Source organism: Plectrocnemia conspersa, unplaced genomic scaffold (assembly GCF_051122295.1).
Source record: "Plectrocnemia conspersa isolate PC_06_02 unplaced genomic scaffold, ASM5112229v1 ptg000001l, whole genome shotgun sequence".
Taxonomy (NCBI): Eukaryota; Metazoa; Arthropoda; class Insecta; order Trichoptera; family Polycentropodidae; genus Plectrocnemia; species Plectrocnemia conspersa.
Window position 1 is genome coordinate 30950265 of NW_028277165.1, and position 22052 is coordinate 30972316.

At 25.5% G+C, this 22052-nt stretch overlaps 1 protein-coding gene across 2 annotated transcripts in view; it reads left to right on the top strand.

Annotated features, from left to right (window-relative positions):
• Positions 1-19172: 19172 nt before the first annotated feature.
• stw (laccase) overlaps positions 19173-22052 on the top strand; it is a 53945-nt gene continuing 51065 nt past the window's right edge. Inside the window, exon 1 of one of the 2 annotated variants that reach the window (XM_088198357.1) lies at positions 19173-19442. In XM_088198357.1, the coding sequence (XP_088054483.1) occupies positions 19355-19442 (88 nt within the window). In that variant the 5' untranslated portion in view covers positions 19173-19354. The remainder of the gene's footprint in view (positions 19443-22052) is intronic. The other variant, XM_088198363.1, reaches the window with a different exon arrangement.

Sequence of the window (22052 nt, forward strand, 5' to 3'; positions counted from 1 at the left end):
TTTCTTTATATTATTCATATACAATTGAATAATTACTTCCACTTAAACGGTAAAGGATACGATCGAGTTTATCCGCATGTGATTTCATTGTAAAGAATTTCGAGGTCCTTTCAATGGTACCCATGGGCGGTTAAGAAATGTGTAACAGATTCCATTCAGATTTCATTATAATATATTTTATAAATGCATATACATGAATAGTTTAAATTTACGATGTAAATGCTAGATTTGCGGTAATTGCTATTAGTTTACTTTCATCAGATATCGTTACAATGGCCGAACTCGCCAAGTTTGGATTTTCTCAATGTTCTTATCCTAAGAGTAAATAAATATTATAAATTATTTATTAAAACCATTATTAATATTATATTATACTGTATAGCTATCGCCCGTGGCAATAAGACAAACTGTCAGTTTCTTTAGACAAAATCGTATAGAATTTTATCCTCGATTGTTTGTTTTATTACATAAAGTGATAAATCACACATTTGTAGCGTTGCAAGATAAATTTCTTAACATGATATTTTTCACAGTCTCTTAATATACTTAACACTACGGTATATCACAACGCTTCACGCTCTGTATGGTCAATTATAAAAATATGCAAAATAAGATTTACACCCACTTTCATAAGCCCTTCTTGTGCAACTCAATCTAAGCTTTATTAAAATCATTACGTTACATTAACCGTAATAATTATTTCTCGCAATAATTAACCACAGAACAAATCCGATGTAGAGCGTGTATGAATTTTGTTAAAAATCTACTTGTTAATTGTTAGCGGCCTTAAAACTTTATAATGTTGCGACCTTAATAAATAAAATTATTTTACCGAACATTGTATCACGCCTTAAACATATTAATAGATGAAATTTGACAATTTGACGAATATGGGTTAAAAGAGTTTAAGTCAAAATTAGGCATTGAGATAAATTGTTTGGATATTAATCTAAATTCATTTTGTGTTTCAATTTGTATAGCTCACGATCTTGCTATTGTATTTTGCAACAAGACCTTTAAACGAAAAACTAGATATTGTGTCCTTTTATGGGGTTAATTGTAGTTGAGCAATTTTAAAATTAAAAATTTTGATTGTAATATTTTTAAATAGTTTTATGCTTTTTATAATTACAATGTTGAACATTTTTTCATTATTTCACACAAAAACTATATTTATATATATAGATTTTATTTTGCTATATACAAAACTAGCAAAAATATATTTTTATGCACTTTCATTGGCGTAATATTTAATTATTTAAAGTGGATTTTGATCTATAGGTGATATTCAAATAAATCGAAAATAGTATGTTTAGTAATGATTTTCTCTTTTTGATTTTATAATAATATAATTATTATATTGACCCAAAGAAATTTTATAATTTTATTTTTTTTATTATAGTAAAAAAGTTTTAAAATACATTTAAAAATTGATGCAATAAAGAAAAGGTATATAATACTAGTAGTACACACCATTTATAAAATAGGATCACCTATATTAATAAATTATTCAATACATTATTATTATATAATATATAAAGAAAAAAATAATGAACGATTTATATTGAAACCCTTAATAAAATATTAAAATAAATTAAAAAAATATCTCCTACAAAAAAATAAATAACTGTAAATAAATATTAACTTCATTATTTATGTTTTAAAAAATATAAACTACACTAACAGCAAACTAAGTATCTAACATTTATGCAAAAAGGACTAAAAAGTTTAATAAATTTTATGGTTAAACATAATATTCGATTTTCAATACGCTTATGATTAAAGTAAATAATGTGTAATTTATACTACAAATTCTTCATACAAAATGATAAATTCGTAGTTTTAAAAACAAAGTTTTAGACTAAAGATATCTAAAAATTCAAGTTAATTATATTAAGATATAAAATATATTTTTATGTCACATCAAAAAATATATGTAAAATAACGTTAATAAATAAATTAATGCCAGAAAAAAATATTTTTACTATATTTTTAGGTCGAATCTTATCTGACTGGCCTGGCCCGCAAAATTGCAGCTATCACTCTGGGTCGACCGGCAAGTTTTAATTTACTTTCCTACTGACCAGTTGTAGGGGTTCATTAGAAAATCATTATATACCGAATTCGGAATCCTTAGTTTCGTTAGTTTATTTTCCAATTCAACGAATTTTGAGTGATGCTCAATTGGTGATCCATACACTTTGATAAATATATTTTTTTTAAATTTCAAAATCGTTTTTCTATTAATTTGATAGTGTAGTGAATATCTGATTGATCATAACATATTCATTTTTATCTTTTATTGTAACCTGACACACGAAGCCCAATGGTTCTTAATGGAATAAATCAATACCAACTGGATAAGTCAATTTAACATAAAGAATATTTACAAATATATCAATACTAAAGGTTTTTTTCAATTTGTGACATCCATATAATAAATCATAAACTTACAATTAAATTAGGTAATTTTTCAGCTATGGCTGGTGTTTAATAATGGCCCATTTTTATGAATAAAAATTAAGTCCGTATCAGAGGCCCTAATTTAGATCTTACAGACTACACTGTTCCAATTTAAGTTTTCCTGGTTGTTTCTAGTGATAAGTTATTTTAATAAAAACAATATATTTCGTATAAAGTGACATTTCTTAATTTTAAGCTGTAATTATAATTTTTAATTAATAAAATAAATGTCACTATGTTGTTGATTGTGTTTACTTAGTTGTAGCGCATTAGAATATCACCTGTCATGTTGCAATATAACATTTACAATTATCATACGTTCTTTGTTTTCCCGATGAAATTAGAATAATTTTAATTTCTTTACTGTACCTATTTAAAATATAATAAGCTATGGAGTTATTATTAGTTTTTATACTTTATAAAACCCATCGCTTTAATATAAAATTTGCGGAACACATTTCTGTTAATCAAAATGTTTACTTGGATTAATAATATATAGAAATATTTTTTTATATATTATTTAAAGCTCATTTTACTATTGAAAAAAAAATTTATGACCATGAATACAACATTAATTGAGTTATATAAAACCAGTTTAAACTCTCACTAAGGATAGTTATTCAAAAACATTTATACATATACTCGTATGTATATATGAAACTGTCTTTTAAAAAAAATCAAAATATATGCATATATGTGCTATTAAAATATTTTAATTTTAAATATTAACTTCCGATACCCTCTAATAGTTAATATTCAAAACTAACCGTAAAAAACGTGTAAAAATGCCAATCTAATCTTAACAATACAATTATATACCAATTTTTGTGCGGAAAACTATAAAAAATAATGCCCTACAGCTATTTTACAAACGTCCTTCGTTTTATTCATTTTTTACAATGTACAGCTCACAGGCCAAAAAGCACGAGAGTGTCATAACCTTTTTATATACGTGTAATCAAATTATTTCACTCTTGCCCAACGAATTATTAACTTCTCGTTTTTTTAGTGGCGTAAACCTTGATTTTGCATTCCATTTTGGATTATGTGTGTATGATTATTACACATGTGTGTTACACATTTAATGTGTTTACCTCGCATAATATAATATTATGATTTACGCGTGCAAAAAAATAACAATTAGCTCGAAACCGAAGTGGTTTAGCTATAATTTGTCCAAATGCTTAAGGTTGAATTTTGTTCTAAAAAATACTATTTAGTTTGAGTGATACGTTTATTGTTTTTTAACGATAGGCAATAAATAGTTATTTTTAATTGCCTTGCAATTTTGTTGTACAAATATTTTGTATATCTTAATGAGCTTCATAATTATACAAGTATAATTATATTAATAAAAGAAAGGAAATAATATTACTGTATAAATTGAGTAAGCTCTCATATGCTTATATATTATATTTTTTTAAATCGCCTGTTAAAAAATGCTTTCTGAATTATTTATTTTATTGAATAGGTAAATAGATTAAAGCTATAAAAACTTTTACCAATTTCGCGCACCTTGAAATTTCTTATTATAATCGGTTGAAAATATTTCAGTGTATACGTGACTTTTACAACGTCCACTTTTCCTTAAAACGTTAAAACACTTCTTCCCTTACGTTCATGATTAATAATACATTTATTGGTACATAAAATGCTTCATTTATATTTAATTTTAATCATAGCACGAACTTGCACGGCCAATTACATTTTTAAAGGAAGTGTAATTTATTTATAAATAAGTATAATAATTTAAAAATTCCGACTACGCTCTACGTTGCGAAAACTTTGATTTACTATATGTCTGTTTAACCATTGCTAAACTAAGACATAAGAGTAGTGGAGTTGAATGAAAATGCGATCTCTGATTTGCTCGGTCACTTGTCGGTGTTGTGTCACTTTGTTTCTTCGGAAAATAAGACACTTTAGATATATTCTTAGGTATGCAAGTAAAAAGCACAGCCAACTCGCATAAAGCGTTGAGTCAAAACATGTCTTGAATTAATTGTACCGCTTTATATAAACATACATTGTATGGAACTTGCTGTTAAATATTAAGTACTTTTCACTAATATAAATAAATTAGTAATTGTAACATTATTAGAATTTGTTAATAGTCAATTGAAATTTTTGGAAAAAATAGTTGAGAATTTAAGAATTTTAAATTACTTATGGTGTTTTTTTTATTACCATTTTCAATTATTTTGTTTTAGTAAGATATGTATAAAATGTAATAAGAATAACTTATTTATAAGCTGATGTGTATAAAAAGTAAACCTTATATAAACATTATTTACTATGTCACTAACTAATAACCTTATTAGCATAATTTGCGCTGCACTTTAATATTTTAACGATTTTAAGTCTATTTAACGTAACTTATAATAAATACGCATTATTAATTTTTTAATTAAGTAATATGATTACAACAAAATATATGATCAAAATAAAATTGTATTATACAAAAAATAAATCCCCGTAATTATTTTATTATCTCGCAAACATTAAAAAACAATTATTTAAATAAATTAGACTATATAAAAAAATACTCATAATTGAAAAAAATATTTCTATTGCATAATATCAAATTATGAATATGATACATTCATATTTATATAGAGTATAAATAAATGTGCAATTAATACTTCAAAGTCTACTTAAAATATAATCATACGTTATTTGGTAGTTTTAAATCTGTGATATGTAATAATAAAAAAAAACAATTTCACTAGTGGTGCTCAATCGGCAATCATACATTTTAATAAGTAAGAAAAATAATGTTCCTGATTGAAATATATTTCTAAATATGAAAAACAGCTTTAAAATAATTTATGTTATTTATTAAGATATATATCAGCACGATATACCAGTGGTTTAAGTCATTGACTAATACTTGAAAGATCAGGGTTCGAATCCAATTTGAACCCTTGTGTTTTTGATGTACTAAATACTTTTCAGTGAAAAGTATTTATTTTTACATCACTGGTTTGTAAAATTTAATTTATAAAATAACTACAATTTTCAGATATTTTGTGAATTTTTTTACAGAAAAAAATTAAATTCATTATTAGTATTAAATTTATATTCATATAAAAAAAAATCACTACTCCTAAACAACAATAAAAAAATCCATCAATCAAATATATTTATATTACGTTTTTATTGTAGCATTTTAAAAAATCATCCTAATTTTTTGCTTAGTCTGTACATAATAAATGTAATTATTATATTGTGTATTAAATTATATGAAATTTAAAGTATTAAAGAAAGTTATAAATAACAAGAAATTTTATTTATAAATCAAATCATTATTTATAAAAAGCAAAGTTTTTAAAAACACTATTTTATTATGTTATTAGTTAATAACTTAAATAGGATAATTTAAACTGCTTTTATTTATAGGATTTGTGTTTGAGATATCGTCAGTATTATCATAGTTGCTACAAAGAAAATGTTTACATAAAATGAGTTATGAAAATGTTTTTATTACATTTTCATAACTCATTTTAGCAAAATATAATATATATAATACATGCTTAATTTATTTGAAGCTAAATTTTGATTCTCTACCTAAATAATATGAGTTTTCAAAGTGAAAACAATATTTTTTAATATTAAATTGCTGCAGAGATGTACATATGGACAATAATAAATATATATAAATACCTATGTACAGCATATATTATTATTTTTATTGACAAGTTAATTCAATAAAACCTATAATTATGTTTATTTAAATTTAATTTAATATTTTTTTAATAAACGAAAGCAAATATATGTATTTTAAGCCAGCGACGCCGGGGCTTCGCCCTTGGCTTATATACGGTCTAACCACTGATTGAGCCACACATTAGGCACTATAGAAGTTCTAATCATCTGCACAATTACCTTAGAGGTCTAACGACCGCTTCTAAGAAATAATGATAAATATTAAAATATCAGCATTTTAACAAATCACGACATAAAATTTTGCTAGATGATAAATATATAATATTATTGAATACCTCCGTAGAAATCGAATATTAATTATTTTTATAAAAAAAATATATTTTACTGATGATCTTGAATATATTAATAATATATTAATAATATTACTTACTGCTCACCATAAAGTTAGTGCGCACTTATTAAATTCAATATTATCTAAAAAGTGAAACAATGAAACAATTTTCTATATTTTATCTTTAATATGATGTTTTTTGCTGTTCAATGATAAATATATATTATTATTAATTATTTATTTATAATATCAATTTATATAGTAATTATTAAGCATAACCACAATAGTACAACTATTCGATATTATACGAGTGGGTGGCGCACTTAAGGTAGCCCGGCGGCGAATTTTAATACATAATTGTGTTCAATGAAGTCATCAAAGTTATTCAATCGTAAATATTTATTTCGAAATTTATGGCTAGTATAATTTGACCGAGACTGGTTACGAAGAGTTACTAAGAGAGAAAAATTTTCCAATGACTCATGGGAAATTTATGGTACACCCAAAAATATTCGGTCATTTTTTTGATCGGCACCTTAAAGCACGTGTTTATGAGTCTAATTATATGTATGTATATTAAGTTAAACATAAATTGATTTTTTTAAATAAAACAGTTAAGAAATTACTAATAAATCAGTGTCTATTGAGAAAGAGATCGAACCGGTTTAAGATCTGAATCATTCTTTTTATTTCAATGCTAATTCCTAACAATCGATTGATTGATGAAATTGGTATCATGGGGTCAAAAACGTGTTAAATTAATCAGTAGATTATGTTGTATAGGACTATGTACAAAATTGTATGTATTGTGAAACGCTCTTTTAATTCGTGTGAACATCGTGAAATTGCTATAGTATTACCAATAGATTAATGGCATATCCCGCTAAATACTAGTTAAATCTAATTATTTTTAACACAAGTTTCCGTTCTAAAATCTGTAATTAAAAGAACTTGACAGTTGTTAAAAAAAAAGTATATCGATATCATTAGTCATGGTGTTTGGAAAGCAAATTTTTGCGACATTTTTTGCCAGCTATTGCAGTTTAAAGATTTTATTATGATCGATTCTTATTTTGTAATTTAGACTATAAATAATGCAACAACCATATAAGAATATTAAAAATAAATATTATTTATTACTTACTGCGATTATATAATTCACTTTAATAATTTTTATCACATTGCTACCAAAGATTTGTATAATGTGTCTAACCTTGATATGTAAAATAAGATTTATTGCCTACTTAAAAGAAATATATACATGAATTATTTTTTTAAACACTTGTGAGTATCACGCATTGAGCATTAAACTGCCCATTGCGTAATTTTATCTAATTTTAATATTTTCTTGGACAAGGTTAACTCTTAAATTTATTTCGAAATAAATAAAATTCATACAACACCTTACAACTTTTATTTCATACACATTGTTTCTTTAATTAAGCAATAATAAGCTGTGTTTTACCATTTCTTGATAGACAATAATTACCGGTTGCAAAATCGACCTCTACTTATCGACACTAAAAACTATTAATATCCAATAAGTATTAGTATATGACAGCGAAGGTTATTATGGGAAAGGTTTTTATCGAGACCGGATATATTTCGAGCTATATGAGAATTAAAAAAAGCTGAAATTTCTTAACTATGAAAATCGCTAATGAGTTAATCTATTACTTTATTTTTTATATTTTTTTCATATGTACAAATAATTAATCTGTGATTGTCGAGTTATAAAATGAATTCATGAATACCTTGAACCAAGTTGAGCGTGAACAAAGTTTGTTGATTTTATTCTTAACTGACACGTGCATGACCATTGTCTTTACTGTCATGTCAGCAAAGCTTTCAATGAGCATGTGTGTTACAAATCGTGTGTACAATATGATACATTTTAATATAAAATAAAATGTTAAATATAAATATTTTTTGTGAACGAATAAAGAAATATACATTTAAGCTTAATATATATTTACATGAAAAAATGATGAAATGTACATAATTAAAATTGCTACAATATGTTCTAATTCTACTATATGACTTATTAAATGCTACTCTACAAATGCGCAAAAAACACATACATCAACCTTGAAAACATTAATTTATTAAATAATAAAAATATTATTCAACAGGACTGAGCTTTTTGGTACGACGACATAATTTTAATGAAACCAAAACTTCTGATAAACAAATATGAAGATCTGGTACTTCGTATACTCCGAAACTTAGCTTAAAAATTACATTTAAAAGAAAAACGAATAATAAAATATTATAGTGATGTTTGATAAGTAGCTTTAAAAGCATTATATAATTTAAATACAATGCTAAAAAATTTTTGATAAATAGTATGAGATAAATAATTACTGATTTAATACAAAAAAAAATATGTTTCATATACATATAGTTTTTAAAGTATCGAGCTTTCCTATTAGTCTCCAGAATTCAATATTAAATAAATTAAGCTTTCATGTATTATAAATGGCTTTTATAAGTTAAAGACTATGTGCCTGATTTGGTCCCCGATTGCGAAATCAGTCTTACTGCTTTTCTAAAGCATATTTTTGATCTAATTCTCAAGACGTCATTATTTTCCGATTATACTAAATACGTGACATTTTTATAAAAATGTTGATAAATTGTGCATCAAGAATCATAGGCCAGTTTTAGTATTGCCCGTGCTAAATTATTTATAAGAAAAAAATATGCAAGGCTGCTAAAAACATAAAGTGTAAAGTGACGTTATCAAAACGTGTATATATATTGTCCAAGCGACCCAAAAAAAATGCTAAATCTTATCTTGAAAGGTGTTGCATACATTCTATTGACTAAATTGATTAGTATAACTTATTATCTAATCACTCTCTAATTGTTTTGTCATGAATGAAACAGTCATAGGAAAAAATGTTGGACCAAGACTTTCTAATAAGCGCAAAACAACAAATTATAAAGATAAAAGTAGTTTTTAATAAAAGCTCAGCTTGACGATAAAAAATGAGAGAAGATGAAGTACTGTAGTATTTAACCAAAGTTTCTTAGATTTGGTTTAGCATTATATCTTTTTTTTTGCAGATGGCAAAAATATCAATACTACAAATTAAAGCCAGATTCGAGCAGTGATAGTCAGCTCGCGCGAAAAAGAAAAGCTTCTAAATTCTAAGCTTCGAGCAGATGTTTACTTGTATGTTTGACGCGCCTGCAAACTGAATATATGTGACTGTCTTAAAAATTGTAAAATTTAGCTGTAAAATATTTTCATGGATTAAATTTTAATTTATTACATATTATATTCGATTTTGTAAATAATTTATAGTAATAAATATATTTAGAAACTTAAACACGGGACGGCATAGCCATGTCTCAATTTCCTATATATTACATTACCATATATTATAAATAACAATTTTAATTATAACATTACAGCAATTGTTGATTTAACCATCGAGTTACCGAGTTGCTTATCTGGCATACGAGCAATAAATTTGTATTACAGTTTATTTACGTGAAAACGCTCTATTCCGATGGTTCGCCATCACTGCCCGCGAACAAACTTCACTTTTTACTTCTCGGTTTCTCCGCATGGACGACCTTCCCGTTTACTGACCAATGGCCTTCACTTCTTGAATAATAGTACTTTTCGGTCAAATCCGGATATATTATGTCGCTATGTAAACACAGCCGCTAAATACCTTTCTTTTAATTTGACAAGCAATGAAACACAAAGTTATACATTCTATTTTACTTTTTTTCTTAACAAATTGCCACCTATTTTTATTGCAACCCAATTTGCATGAAAGCTTTATTTCTGCGAAGGCCTTTTCAGCCATTCAAGCTTTAATAACTATTTATCGTAGATCAATCCATTTCAAAATTTAAACCACTGGTTATATCTGTATCATAAAAAAGACAATAATTTTCATGCAAAATTTATCATGCGTGTAGCACGTAACCTTGATTTGTCAACGACTATGTTATATTTTATAAAAAATAAACACATCAAACTACTTCAATCTAGAGCTTAAAATTTACATGTACCCACATATACATTTTTTATATTTTAATAAAGAATTGCATTTTTAGAATTGCAATTTTAATATGAATAAAAAAACTATGAACTGTATACTTATAGACATATTACTCTGGATTTGCGTAACAAATGTCGTTTATGAATATTTACGCTATTATTGCGTGTTGTAATTGAAAAACTAAGGCGGTTATGATTTTTTTCCGTAAAGCACACGTACTAGACAACAACATAGTAGCATTTTATAATTGCATTATTTTCTTTATGAAAACCGATGTTTTCTTAATATGTGCATATGCGTTCGTGTTTTATAATTACGTTGTTAATTAAAATAATTTATATTAAAAAGAAAGGAAAGTTTGCTTTTTCTATATTAAACTTTAAATGTTTTTTTAAGCTATTTTTAGATGGTTAGCATATTAATTTATTACTATTGCTTTTAATTTATTTCTTGCTTATAAGCAATTATTTAAGATTATAAATGTTATTTTCATTCGATATTTTTTATGTTTTATGATTTTGTTGCTAACTAATAAAATATTATGAAAGAACGGCTTATCATTACTCTAAATATTCAAAATAAATTCAATTTTAACATTTACTCATCGTATGTTTTAATTTTATTTTACGCGTTTATTCTAATTGAAAAATAAAAAGGAAGAACCAACGCGTTTTGACAAAAGACCTAGCATCAATAAGAAAATACTTGATATCGCAAATGAGTAACTGAGCAGACACACAGTCAGCACGCCTATGAACCATTAATAAAACAATCCTTTTGTACGTAAAATATGCAATAGACAATGCATCCACCGGCGTAAAAACTGCTATTGTAATCTATCCTCTGCATTAATGACCTTCTAGATCGTCCACAATACAGTTTTACTTATATGTTTGTCGAATATGCAAGCGATGCAATTGACCAACCAACATCAACATCTGTGATTTGATAGAGACGTCTCAAATCAAGAATTTAAAATATATTACTCTTTATCACAACACTAGACAGGGTTAGAAACAATTACACACATCGAAATCAGACGATTTGAAACGACAGACAACCAAACCAAGACTGAGAACAAACAACAACAAACACAAGAAACCTCAGCGGATCATCCAGATAACATTATTTCTCCACCACTATAAAATATATACAAGGGGATACTATTAAGCTTTAGTAAATTATACAATTTAACAATAAACTGTTATTAGCTTTTTTCGGCTAAGTCACGCCTATTGAGCTCAAAAACCTAATATATTTAATTCATTAAAAGTTGAGTTGATTATAGATTTTATTTTTACCTTTTGTTTTCTTGATATATTGATGAAAGTTTTAATGTATATAATTTTATTGTTGATTATGATCAAGTAAATTAAGAGAAAAGTAAAGTTTACTTAACATAAAGCTGAACTTTAAATAGTTTCATTCAAGTATCATAAATTTAAGAAATTTCAACATATCTAGTGTTTAAAAAAGTATGCTTATACCATTCAACTATAATATATTATCCAAGTATACTAAAAAAATTTAATTGAAACAAATAAAAATATATAGTGTTTTTATGCACATAATTGGATAAAAAAAACAGTTTCGTGAATTTAACAGTTATTAAGTAACAAACATATTTTTTCTTAATTTCTTTCATATAGCAAAATTTATATTTTTAACTACTCTAATTTTTTTAATATACAATTAACTATTATGGAATTTTAAATTTAATTTATAAACAGTAAAGGTTTAAATTATGATTTATAACCAATTTTATTATATTTCTTACTGATATTACTGATTGAAATAATGTAAATTTAGAGTAAAGAAACATTTACTTAGACATACATTTAATTAGAAAATATTAAAGTTTTGCAGATTTTAAAATATTTTAGTATGTATGCAGTATTTTTAACTTTTATGACTTTTTTTATATGTAAAAACCAAATTCAATATTTAAGCTAAAAGGTATAGATTTTTCTCGTTTTTTAAATCTTTTTTTATGCTTTAAACTAAATTATTTTTATATTAAATATTATATAAATTATATATTTATCGATTTTATTTTAGTTTTTATACTGACGTTAAATTCAAATTTTCCAGCACGATTTGTTAGGTTTCCCCAATGCGTCATAATAGCCTTTTAACTTTGAAAAATTAAATTTTTATAAATATTATATATGTACAGTTTATAATAATACAATATAATAATTGATAATACAAAGCAATTTAAATTTCTTTATAGATATTTTTAATTACATAAAATCTTATTTAAAAAATATTGTAATAATATTCTATATGTATATAACATATTTTTTTAGAAACCACATAATTAATTTAGAATAAAGCTTCAAGATTTAATAAATAAATATAACTAAAAAATAGCAATCTTACGTCATATGAAATATTTTATTTACACTTAAAAATTAAAAATATGTTCATTTTTAGAAATTTGACTGTTTTATTGCTTTTTAAAAAACCTAAATAATTAGCATACGTGTAAAATATAAAATTAGAAACTACTGCACTAACCTATGATTTTATAAATAATGCATACATAAAAAGGGCCACAAAAAGAGAACAAATATCATATTTTTTTAATTAGATGTTTAAAATTTGTAGTACAGTGCAAATAAATATCACTATAAATTTGATTTGCAATTATTATAAATATATAAAAAAATTGTTTGCGGAACTCTAACACAATGACATAAAAAACTAAGAATATAATTTATAATATCAATGTATGTACATATGACATTTACAATCGCTTCACTTCCGATATTTTCTGATTTTATTATCTCTCAGTGCACTTGTGTGAAAATTTTGCAATTACACCGATAGAAAGTAGCTAATAATAAAAAATATTAAATTACGTGAAAATAATTATTGTCAATTTGCAAATAATTTATAAACACGTTTTATTATATCTCATAGTGATCATAAATCGATTTTCTCTTGAGTACATAAAATTAAATTTGACTCACATGCGTATATATTTTATTTATTTAAACACCGCCGCAATTAATCTGACGTTAAGATTGATAGTTATACTTTAAAGTATATTTTTTTTATTACAATACGCACTTAAGCATTGTTTGAATAATTACACGTTGACATGATTGATAGATTTTGCACTGAAAACGAGACCTTGTTCACGAATTTCACGCTTTGATGCAAATATTATTACACATTCCAGTAATATATTTAAGTAAACCCAATTTATAACCGTGATAATGACCGTGAGATATTTTATTCTTAGGTATGTTTATTGTTCATTGACATCTGATTTCAATTCGACCGTGAAACCTCTTCCTTTGAAGCAATTAAATTTTTAAGTCAATATTATGTTTAATTATATAGTTTTATAAATTCAAAATTATTCGGTCGAGTTGAAGCTGAAAATTTGCATCGTACGGAACAGTGTGCAACAGCAACGTGAACGTTGCACGTAAATATTTAAAATATTTCTAATTTTTATTAATAATTTTATATATTGTACACGAGGTCGTATGTTCGTGACCCACTTTTTCGATTGAATGATTTCTCTTTTGTAGCACCCGATGCAAAAATTCGCATCGGGTCTTTGCGATTGAATACTATATAAAAAAAAGAGACTTAACCGTATACTTACGGACGAAAGTGCCCATATCAAGTATTTCTTAATTAACAGCAATCAATGCAAAGACGAATACGCCCCTGTTATTTTAGTCAAACAAGTATATTTATTAATTATTGCTTATTTTAACAATGCATTTTTTAGGTAAATTGCTAACACAAATAAATAAAATATCAGGGTTAATTATGTAACATAAATTTATAAGCAATTTCATGATTCTTAAAAATGTATGATTTAGTTATTCCACATAAAATTATTATACAACATTTTAATTCAAATGCCACTGTTAATAATACCAGCGTCAAATACGGCAACGGTTAATTACAGAAAAATTGAACCAGAACATACTGGTCTCGTGAATAAATTTAGACGATTAGAAAGGAAATTTTAATAGAAATGTATGAAAGTTATTTGATCAATCGGTGTCTTGTTAGGCGTTTTGCAACGCGAATCCAGAATATGTCAAGCAAATTGTAACGTTCCGCGCAAATCGATTCAAAAGTTTTGTAACCGGCTACATACTATCGGATGTTATCTAAATCGTTTTATTGAAGAAATACATGCAAAAAACTTGCCATTTGCAGGAAGAACGATCCACTTTTTTTAATAAGTGATGTAGTAGATAGAGATGCCTGACCCTATTAAAGTAAGAAGAATTCTCTTAAACCTGTTCGAATGCAACTTAAAAACTTCAAACATTATCAAAATGAGAATTTTGCAAACGTTGCTAACGAACTAACCATAGTATTTGCTAATTGAAATGTTTTAAATTTAATTATTTATAAAAACGGTACATACGGTTATTTTATCGTCAATTAACGGTCCAGAGAAATATTTATATAATACGCATGTAGTATAATTGCAATATTAATTTGATCCAATCGCTAAAACGTAATTATATATTTTTAATCTAATTAGTAGTAACATATTTAACTAACTTTAGAACATACGCTAATCTAATTTTTTTTATTTAGAGCTATTTTTTATAATATAATATTTAATATTAAAAACTTATTTTATATGATAATTATTTGCAAGAAAACATACTATCTTATATATAATACACCTAAACGTTACTGTATTCTAACCATTTCTATGATCAAAATTGAGTTATTTTCTGCATTTTAATATTAAAAAAACTACAATTTTTTGAAAAAAAATTATAGTGTTTAACATTTTGAATAAAATAAAACAATGGATTCACTGCCTACTTAAGAAAATTTACCAAAAAATCTGCAACAATTTAAATTTGTTTTTTATTCCTTAACTTTATATTAGATAGCTGTAAAATTATTAAAAATAGTATGACTGAAATTTTTGCATATATTAAAATGAATCTGTTGAAACGTTTGTTTAATAAAAATAAATTAAGCAGATTTATATATTAAATATTTGTTTCGTGATGGCAGCAAATCCATTTAAATTAAAATTTTAGCTTAGAATCAAAGTATAAGTCTATTTATTCAACGCTAGATTTTTATGTAATTTTACAATCCTTTTTTACTTTTAAGACATGCTTAATTTAGTCAGAATCTGGTATTTTTCGGACATTATAATTTTTTCTCGATGCAGGAATTAAAGTTGACGACAAATTTTGATAAGGCCATTGACAAGGTTTGTCATAAGTTATTATTATAAAAAATTCAGACCTCGGTTGCTCGGATGATTTATATAAATCGGTTATTTTCGAATTATTTAAACGATCATATACAGTTTGTAGCTTATAGCAGCCAATTTCCGAAAAAATATTTCACCTCTTCGGAGATCCTTCAAGGGTTCGTATGTTTTTTAATAATTACTTAATATTACAGGTACATGTACAAGGTATTTTCTCGATCCTTTTCTCCATCAAATAATTCCTACGATCTCAGTTAAAACAAGAGCCAGAGAAACTTCCACTAAAGATTTAAGAATTACTTTTGAGAGCAGGTGGAGATTCTCTCTGCACGTAAAATACGCTTAGCTTTATAATGAAAAACGCGCGTCACTTTAAAGATCCGTCTAATTTTAATATTTTGTGACTTTTCTCTTTCTTTATTTTTTTGTGCATTATAGTAATATAACATACTGGCTATCGTGATGCATTAGATAAATTTATTAGGACACGATGATCTTAATTTAATTTAAATAAATAAATATGATAAAAATCATATCAATACAATATTATTGCTCAATAAAAAAAATCGACCTGAGATTTTAACAAAAAAATACTGTTTTATTAAATAAACGTTCCAATAAGATATCCGGTATTTTAATAGCTAAAATTTGTCGTTATGGCTTTTAATTAATATATCATACAATTTATTTCCGTACCTTAAAAAATATCTGAAAGGATCACGATTTTCGACCTCCAAAGATGAATTTTGCAGAAATTGACTAAACATGTTATTAGATTAAGATCAAGGCATATAAATAAATCTAAAAAATATATATTTCATTAATCTACTCTCAAGTAAAAATAAAAATAAATCAAAAGCACATACATAAAAACGTTATTTACATGCATATTTTTTATTAAAATGTATTTACTTATACTTTTCCTAACCATGGTATAAAAAAATTATTAAACGAGTAAAATTTTAATTAATTTCTAGTGTTACATTAAATAAATATTCATTAGTAGTATTTTTTTATAGACCTTCGATACCAGAAGAGTTTTTGAAAAATCTGAACCAGAAATACTTACTAAAATATACTTCTCTGGAAAAATACCTCATTACTGGTTGCGATCGATATTTATCAACAATCAAAAATGTGAAGCGACAATACATTTATTAGCTGTATGAATCACTTACTGAAAATTCTGTTAAAAATTATACAAGGAAGGATTCACACGCGTTGCAAAAAATCTTTTAACAGGTATTTGGATTTAGAAAAAAACCTAGGTACACGAGAATCGTTATTCTGTATGCAAACGCTATTTTTTAGACGTTAAGAAGTTTGTAAACTTATTTATACCTGCTTTATGAATTTTGAGAAAGTTTTAAATCAATCTGCAGTCATAATAAGCGTTAGAAAATATTGCAATATAGAGAAGTGTCAGAGAGAGAGATGTGTTTTTTCTCCTACTTTTTTCAATTTATACCCCGAGACTATATTTAAAAAAGCAAAAATAAATAAAAAGCAGCTGAAAAATAATTGCCTATATTTGTTATTATATAAGGAAATATTTTCAAAGACCGTTAACGACCTTCAAAGATCCTTAGATATTGTAAATAAAGATTATAATAAAATAAAATAATTGCTAATATTTAACATAAAATTTTAGTAGCGTATATTCCGTTGACTATTTGGAGAGAATGGAGATAAAAATGTACAAATAGAAAAAATTGCGTATGCAATACCTATTTTTATTTTTACTTCACCAGCCATCCTTATCATAAAAAGGCGTGGTTATTTCCCTGTCACATAACTTTTGCTTTCAAGCTATATAGGTATCGTCGTTTTCATAGAAAAAGTCATGGAGATATAGTTTTAAATTTTGCTACTACCGGTATTACCGAAAATCAATTTTTATCTTAATACCGGTATTATCGGTATCGGTACTACCAGTATTGCAATCCCTAATTGTAACGTGCGACAAAAAATGTATCATTAACGATAGTTGAACACTAAAAAACATCTAAATAAACAGCGGTGTAGTTGTACGTTTTACACGAGAGGAACGCGTTCTATTACGATTTGTGATAGCATCTGTTATTTTTTATTTAAATAGTCACTGACAGCACAATTTTAATAAGCACACTGCCAAACCCAATTAAAACCACAACGCAACAAGCAAAATAACAAGAGTAATCGTCTCCGAATTCACATAAACTAAGATCTCATTGATCACCCAAAGGCGTTCCGGAACTATTTTTTTTAGAAATACACCACTAGGCATAATTAAGCTGTTATCTTAAGTCTTGCAAAATGTTGCAACTACAATATGTACGAAAATATGTTTGTGAAAAATGTGATTATAATAATTATGTTATTTTTAGCGTAGTGTTTTGAGATATATTGAATTTTTTAATGTGTTTTCATGCAAATTGAGCAATGAAAAATTTATTAAATTTATAAATATTCATTGAAATTAATTTCAATGTGAAATTTAAGACCGCTCCTTTATGCTTTAGATACATATGATTATAATATATATTATAAGAAAAATTAATGATAAATTCAGGCATGTTATTTATTTAAACTGAAATGAGACTTTTTGTATTTTATGATTATTTTAAATAAATAATACATAATTATATATTTATTAATTGATTAATTTATGTTATGTCATATATCAAATAATCTTAATCTGTAACACATAATTTTAAGCTTAAGTTGTTTTATATCATACTACTATTAAAAAATAAAACTTGCTATTGTATAAAATTTCGAAATAATTCTACCTCGACTCGTTCCAAAGATTTCAATTCTTTTGCATTTTATCTCGAGTTCCGGGTTGCAGAAAATTAACAATTTTGAAAAAAATGCTATTATATTATAAAAATAAATAATAATAAAAAAAAAACACATAAATAAATCAAACTTTTTTGGAGTGGGTCCTGCACCTGATTTTTGCCTCGGGTCTCCGGGCCCTGATCGCAAACCTTTTTAGCTGAGTGAATAATAGAAGGGGTATAATTTTAAAATCATTGCGAATAATGAATTTCCTGATTCTATAGCGAAACAAAATTAAATATAATTGTTTATAAAAAGCCGTCTTGCGCTAATTATATTGGTCTTAATGACACAAAAAGTATCGATAAATAAATACAATGTATGCAAATTGACATAATTTCTGAAACTAAATCATCAAAAATTATCAACGCTAACGCAAGACACTCGTCACGTGCGCAAATTTACAAGCGCCGAAATCGTACCAAATCTAACAAACGATTTAATTGCCGTTGTTACGTTTTCATAATAATAATATACGTGGTTTGGCGAAATTGCGGTCCTTTCACTCTGTTAGCATTTTATAATTTTTGCAATAATTATAACGCATTTTATTACCGGCTCTGTGCAATTTAGCTTTCGACTGTCGTCGCCAGGGGCGCCGTTGCGGTTCCCGCGCTCCTCTACCATTGGTTGTCAACCAACCAATGGCAGAGCGGCGGCCAAAGCGAAAGGTTTCATATAGCAGAGTGCATGGGAAGAAAACTCGGTATAAGTGAAAATATAGGCTAGTCGGACGGTTCAGTTGACGCCGGTTCGTTGGGGTATCAGTGCCGTTGTGTGTTTGGACTTGTCGGTTTTAGGAAACGAGTGCTCGGATTGTATAAAATGTTGGGACCGCGCCGCTGCCTCGCGGCCCTGGCCATATTAGCCACGATTTCGGAGGGTGTCAGGGTTCTACCCAAAAGAAAAAAAGGTTAGTGATGTGTGATGTGATTCTGTGATTGAACAGTAACCGTGTTAAGCGATATAACACACTTTTATGGTATTGGATCTCGATCGAGATTTGCATGCGAATCTCATTGTTATGATATTCGCGTGGTATAAATCCGCAAAACGCGCGTGTTCGTGCTCAAGTGTGCCATAACGGTTAAACCAGTGGTAAGCTGCTAAAATTTTGGGCGAATAAATCACATAAATTACGCGGGATTGGTTTGCATTTCGAGTGATTCAGCATAATTTCCGGTTTGCTGAAAAACCACCGTTCAATAGGTCAATGATGATAGTTTTAAACTAAAAATTATAAAAAAATATTTGAAATAACTATATGTCATTAAATAAATAACACACAACATCAATACAAACTATAATAATATTTCACTATTAAAATATATACTAAAAAATTGTTAAGAATTTCAGTAATTATATTTTCTATAATATTTTAATAAATTTATAGCAAAAATAATTGAAATAATAAATAAAGAGCATTTAAGATTACTGATTATAAACTGAGATACATTTAAAAATCAATAAAAATTAGGGCATACCTTAAAATATATAAAATGTTACATAAACACAACCCTTATCTTTCGTTTATGTATATATATATTTCAGTTTTTTAATTAAAATAATAAAAAAATAAGGTTTCTTAACAAATGTATGTAAGTGAAAATAATTAATATAATAAAAAAACTGACATACTAACATTAAATAAAAAATATTATAAGCCATTATTAAAATGATATACATAAATAGCTTACATACAAACTTTATTATTAATAAATTTGTGTTTAAATGATTTTTTAGGTTTAAAATATATAATAAAATTATAACCTTTATAGTATTTCAATATTTTTTAGTCAAAATAATAAAATATCTTTTATAACATAAAATAAAAAAACTTAAAAATGAATTCATCCCATTAAATAAATAACAATAGCTTAATATTAAAATAATTTGTCTTTAATTATATTTTAGTAGCAAAATAGAGGCTGAAAATTGTTAGGTTTTAAAGTATTCACTGCTTAAAATAGTATTTTTTATACTTTTGTGATACTTATTTAAAAAACTATTAAAAATATTTAATTTAAAACAGGTTTTTATCGGCAAATAAGAATAAGTTAAAATCATAAATAACAGCGAAAAATACTAAAAATAAGCAATATTAATTTTATCATTATTATATTATTGTATCAAAATATGTACGATATATTTTCAAAAAATATAAAAAATATGTTCATGCCATAAATGAAATATAATATGACCTAAATACAAGCCTAATATTGTAATAATTTGACTTTAAATATTTTTGGATATCAAAATATAAACTGTAAATTGGTAAAAATTGAACTAATGGTTCTCAACCTTATTTTAAAATATATACTTTAGAACATAATTAATTAAAAACATGTTTTTTAATTGGATACAGGTTTGTATATTCAAATCTTAATAAGCTAAAATCATAAATAAAACCATAACAGCAAAAAATACTAAAAAAAATATATACATATGTACTGAAATATTTTAACAAACATAACTTAAAAACAATACGTTCATCCCTTAAAATTAATATAATATGCCTAAAAAAAATGTGTAAAAAAATATAATGAGCCTAATACTTTTTTTATCATAATTATATAAATTGATTATGAAAGTAATCAAAATTGTAAAAAAAATTAATTTGATAATTTTTTCAAGATATTTTTAATAGGTAATATTTTGAATTTCATGTAATACATTTAATAATATTTGTATATTATGATAATAAGTAAATTTTGCAAAATATGTAATATTTGATTTTATTACAACCCTTATTTTTTATTCGTCTGTGTTCAAATATGAACAGAAAAATTGTTACGAATTCAACTAGTGCTAATTAAACACTAAATGCTTCAAATGATATTCAATATATTTTTAAGAAGTTTATCTTTAGGTTATATTACAAAATTGATAGTAAAAATAATAATGTGTTTATCAATTAATAATTTAAAATCAAAAAGATAAAATATATTATATAAACTAATTCATATATTAAAATCGTTTGTGTTTAGTTATTTTTAAGTGATTTAAGTCGAAATAATTTATTAGTATTTGATATATTTTTATAATAAATTTATCGTTAAAATAATTATAGTAGAAAATCATTTTTGCTATATTTCAATACATTTACAATAAAATTCAAATTGCTATAGCCTAATACAGGGTTTCCCAAACTTTTTCAGCGACGGAACACTTGGCAAATCCGAAAATTTTGGCGGAACACTTAGCTTATTTTTTAGGTAGCGTAATTCATATCAGTATATTTTTTTATGTGTTTGTTTTAAATTAACTAAATCAATTAAATTCTCAAAATCCCTTGCGCTTAAGCCCACTGGTTTAACTGTCACAGAAAATGGATTGCTAACCCAGGAATCGTCCTTACTAGTTCCCGGAAAATATTCCGAAAGAATTGTTTTCAAGTTATATAGGTGTTCTAAAAATACTTGTGAAACTTCTTTATCAACTTGAATATTCAATTCATTTAAACATTCATCCAAGACAGGAAAACAATCAAAATTATTAGATTCAACGATAAAATCCAAAATTG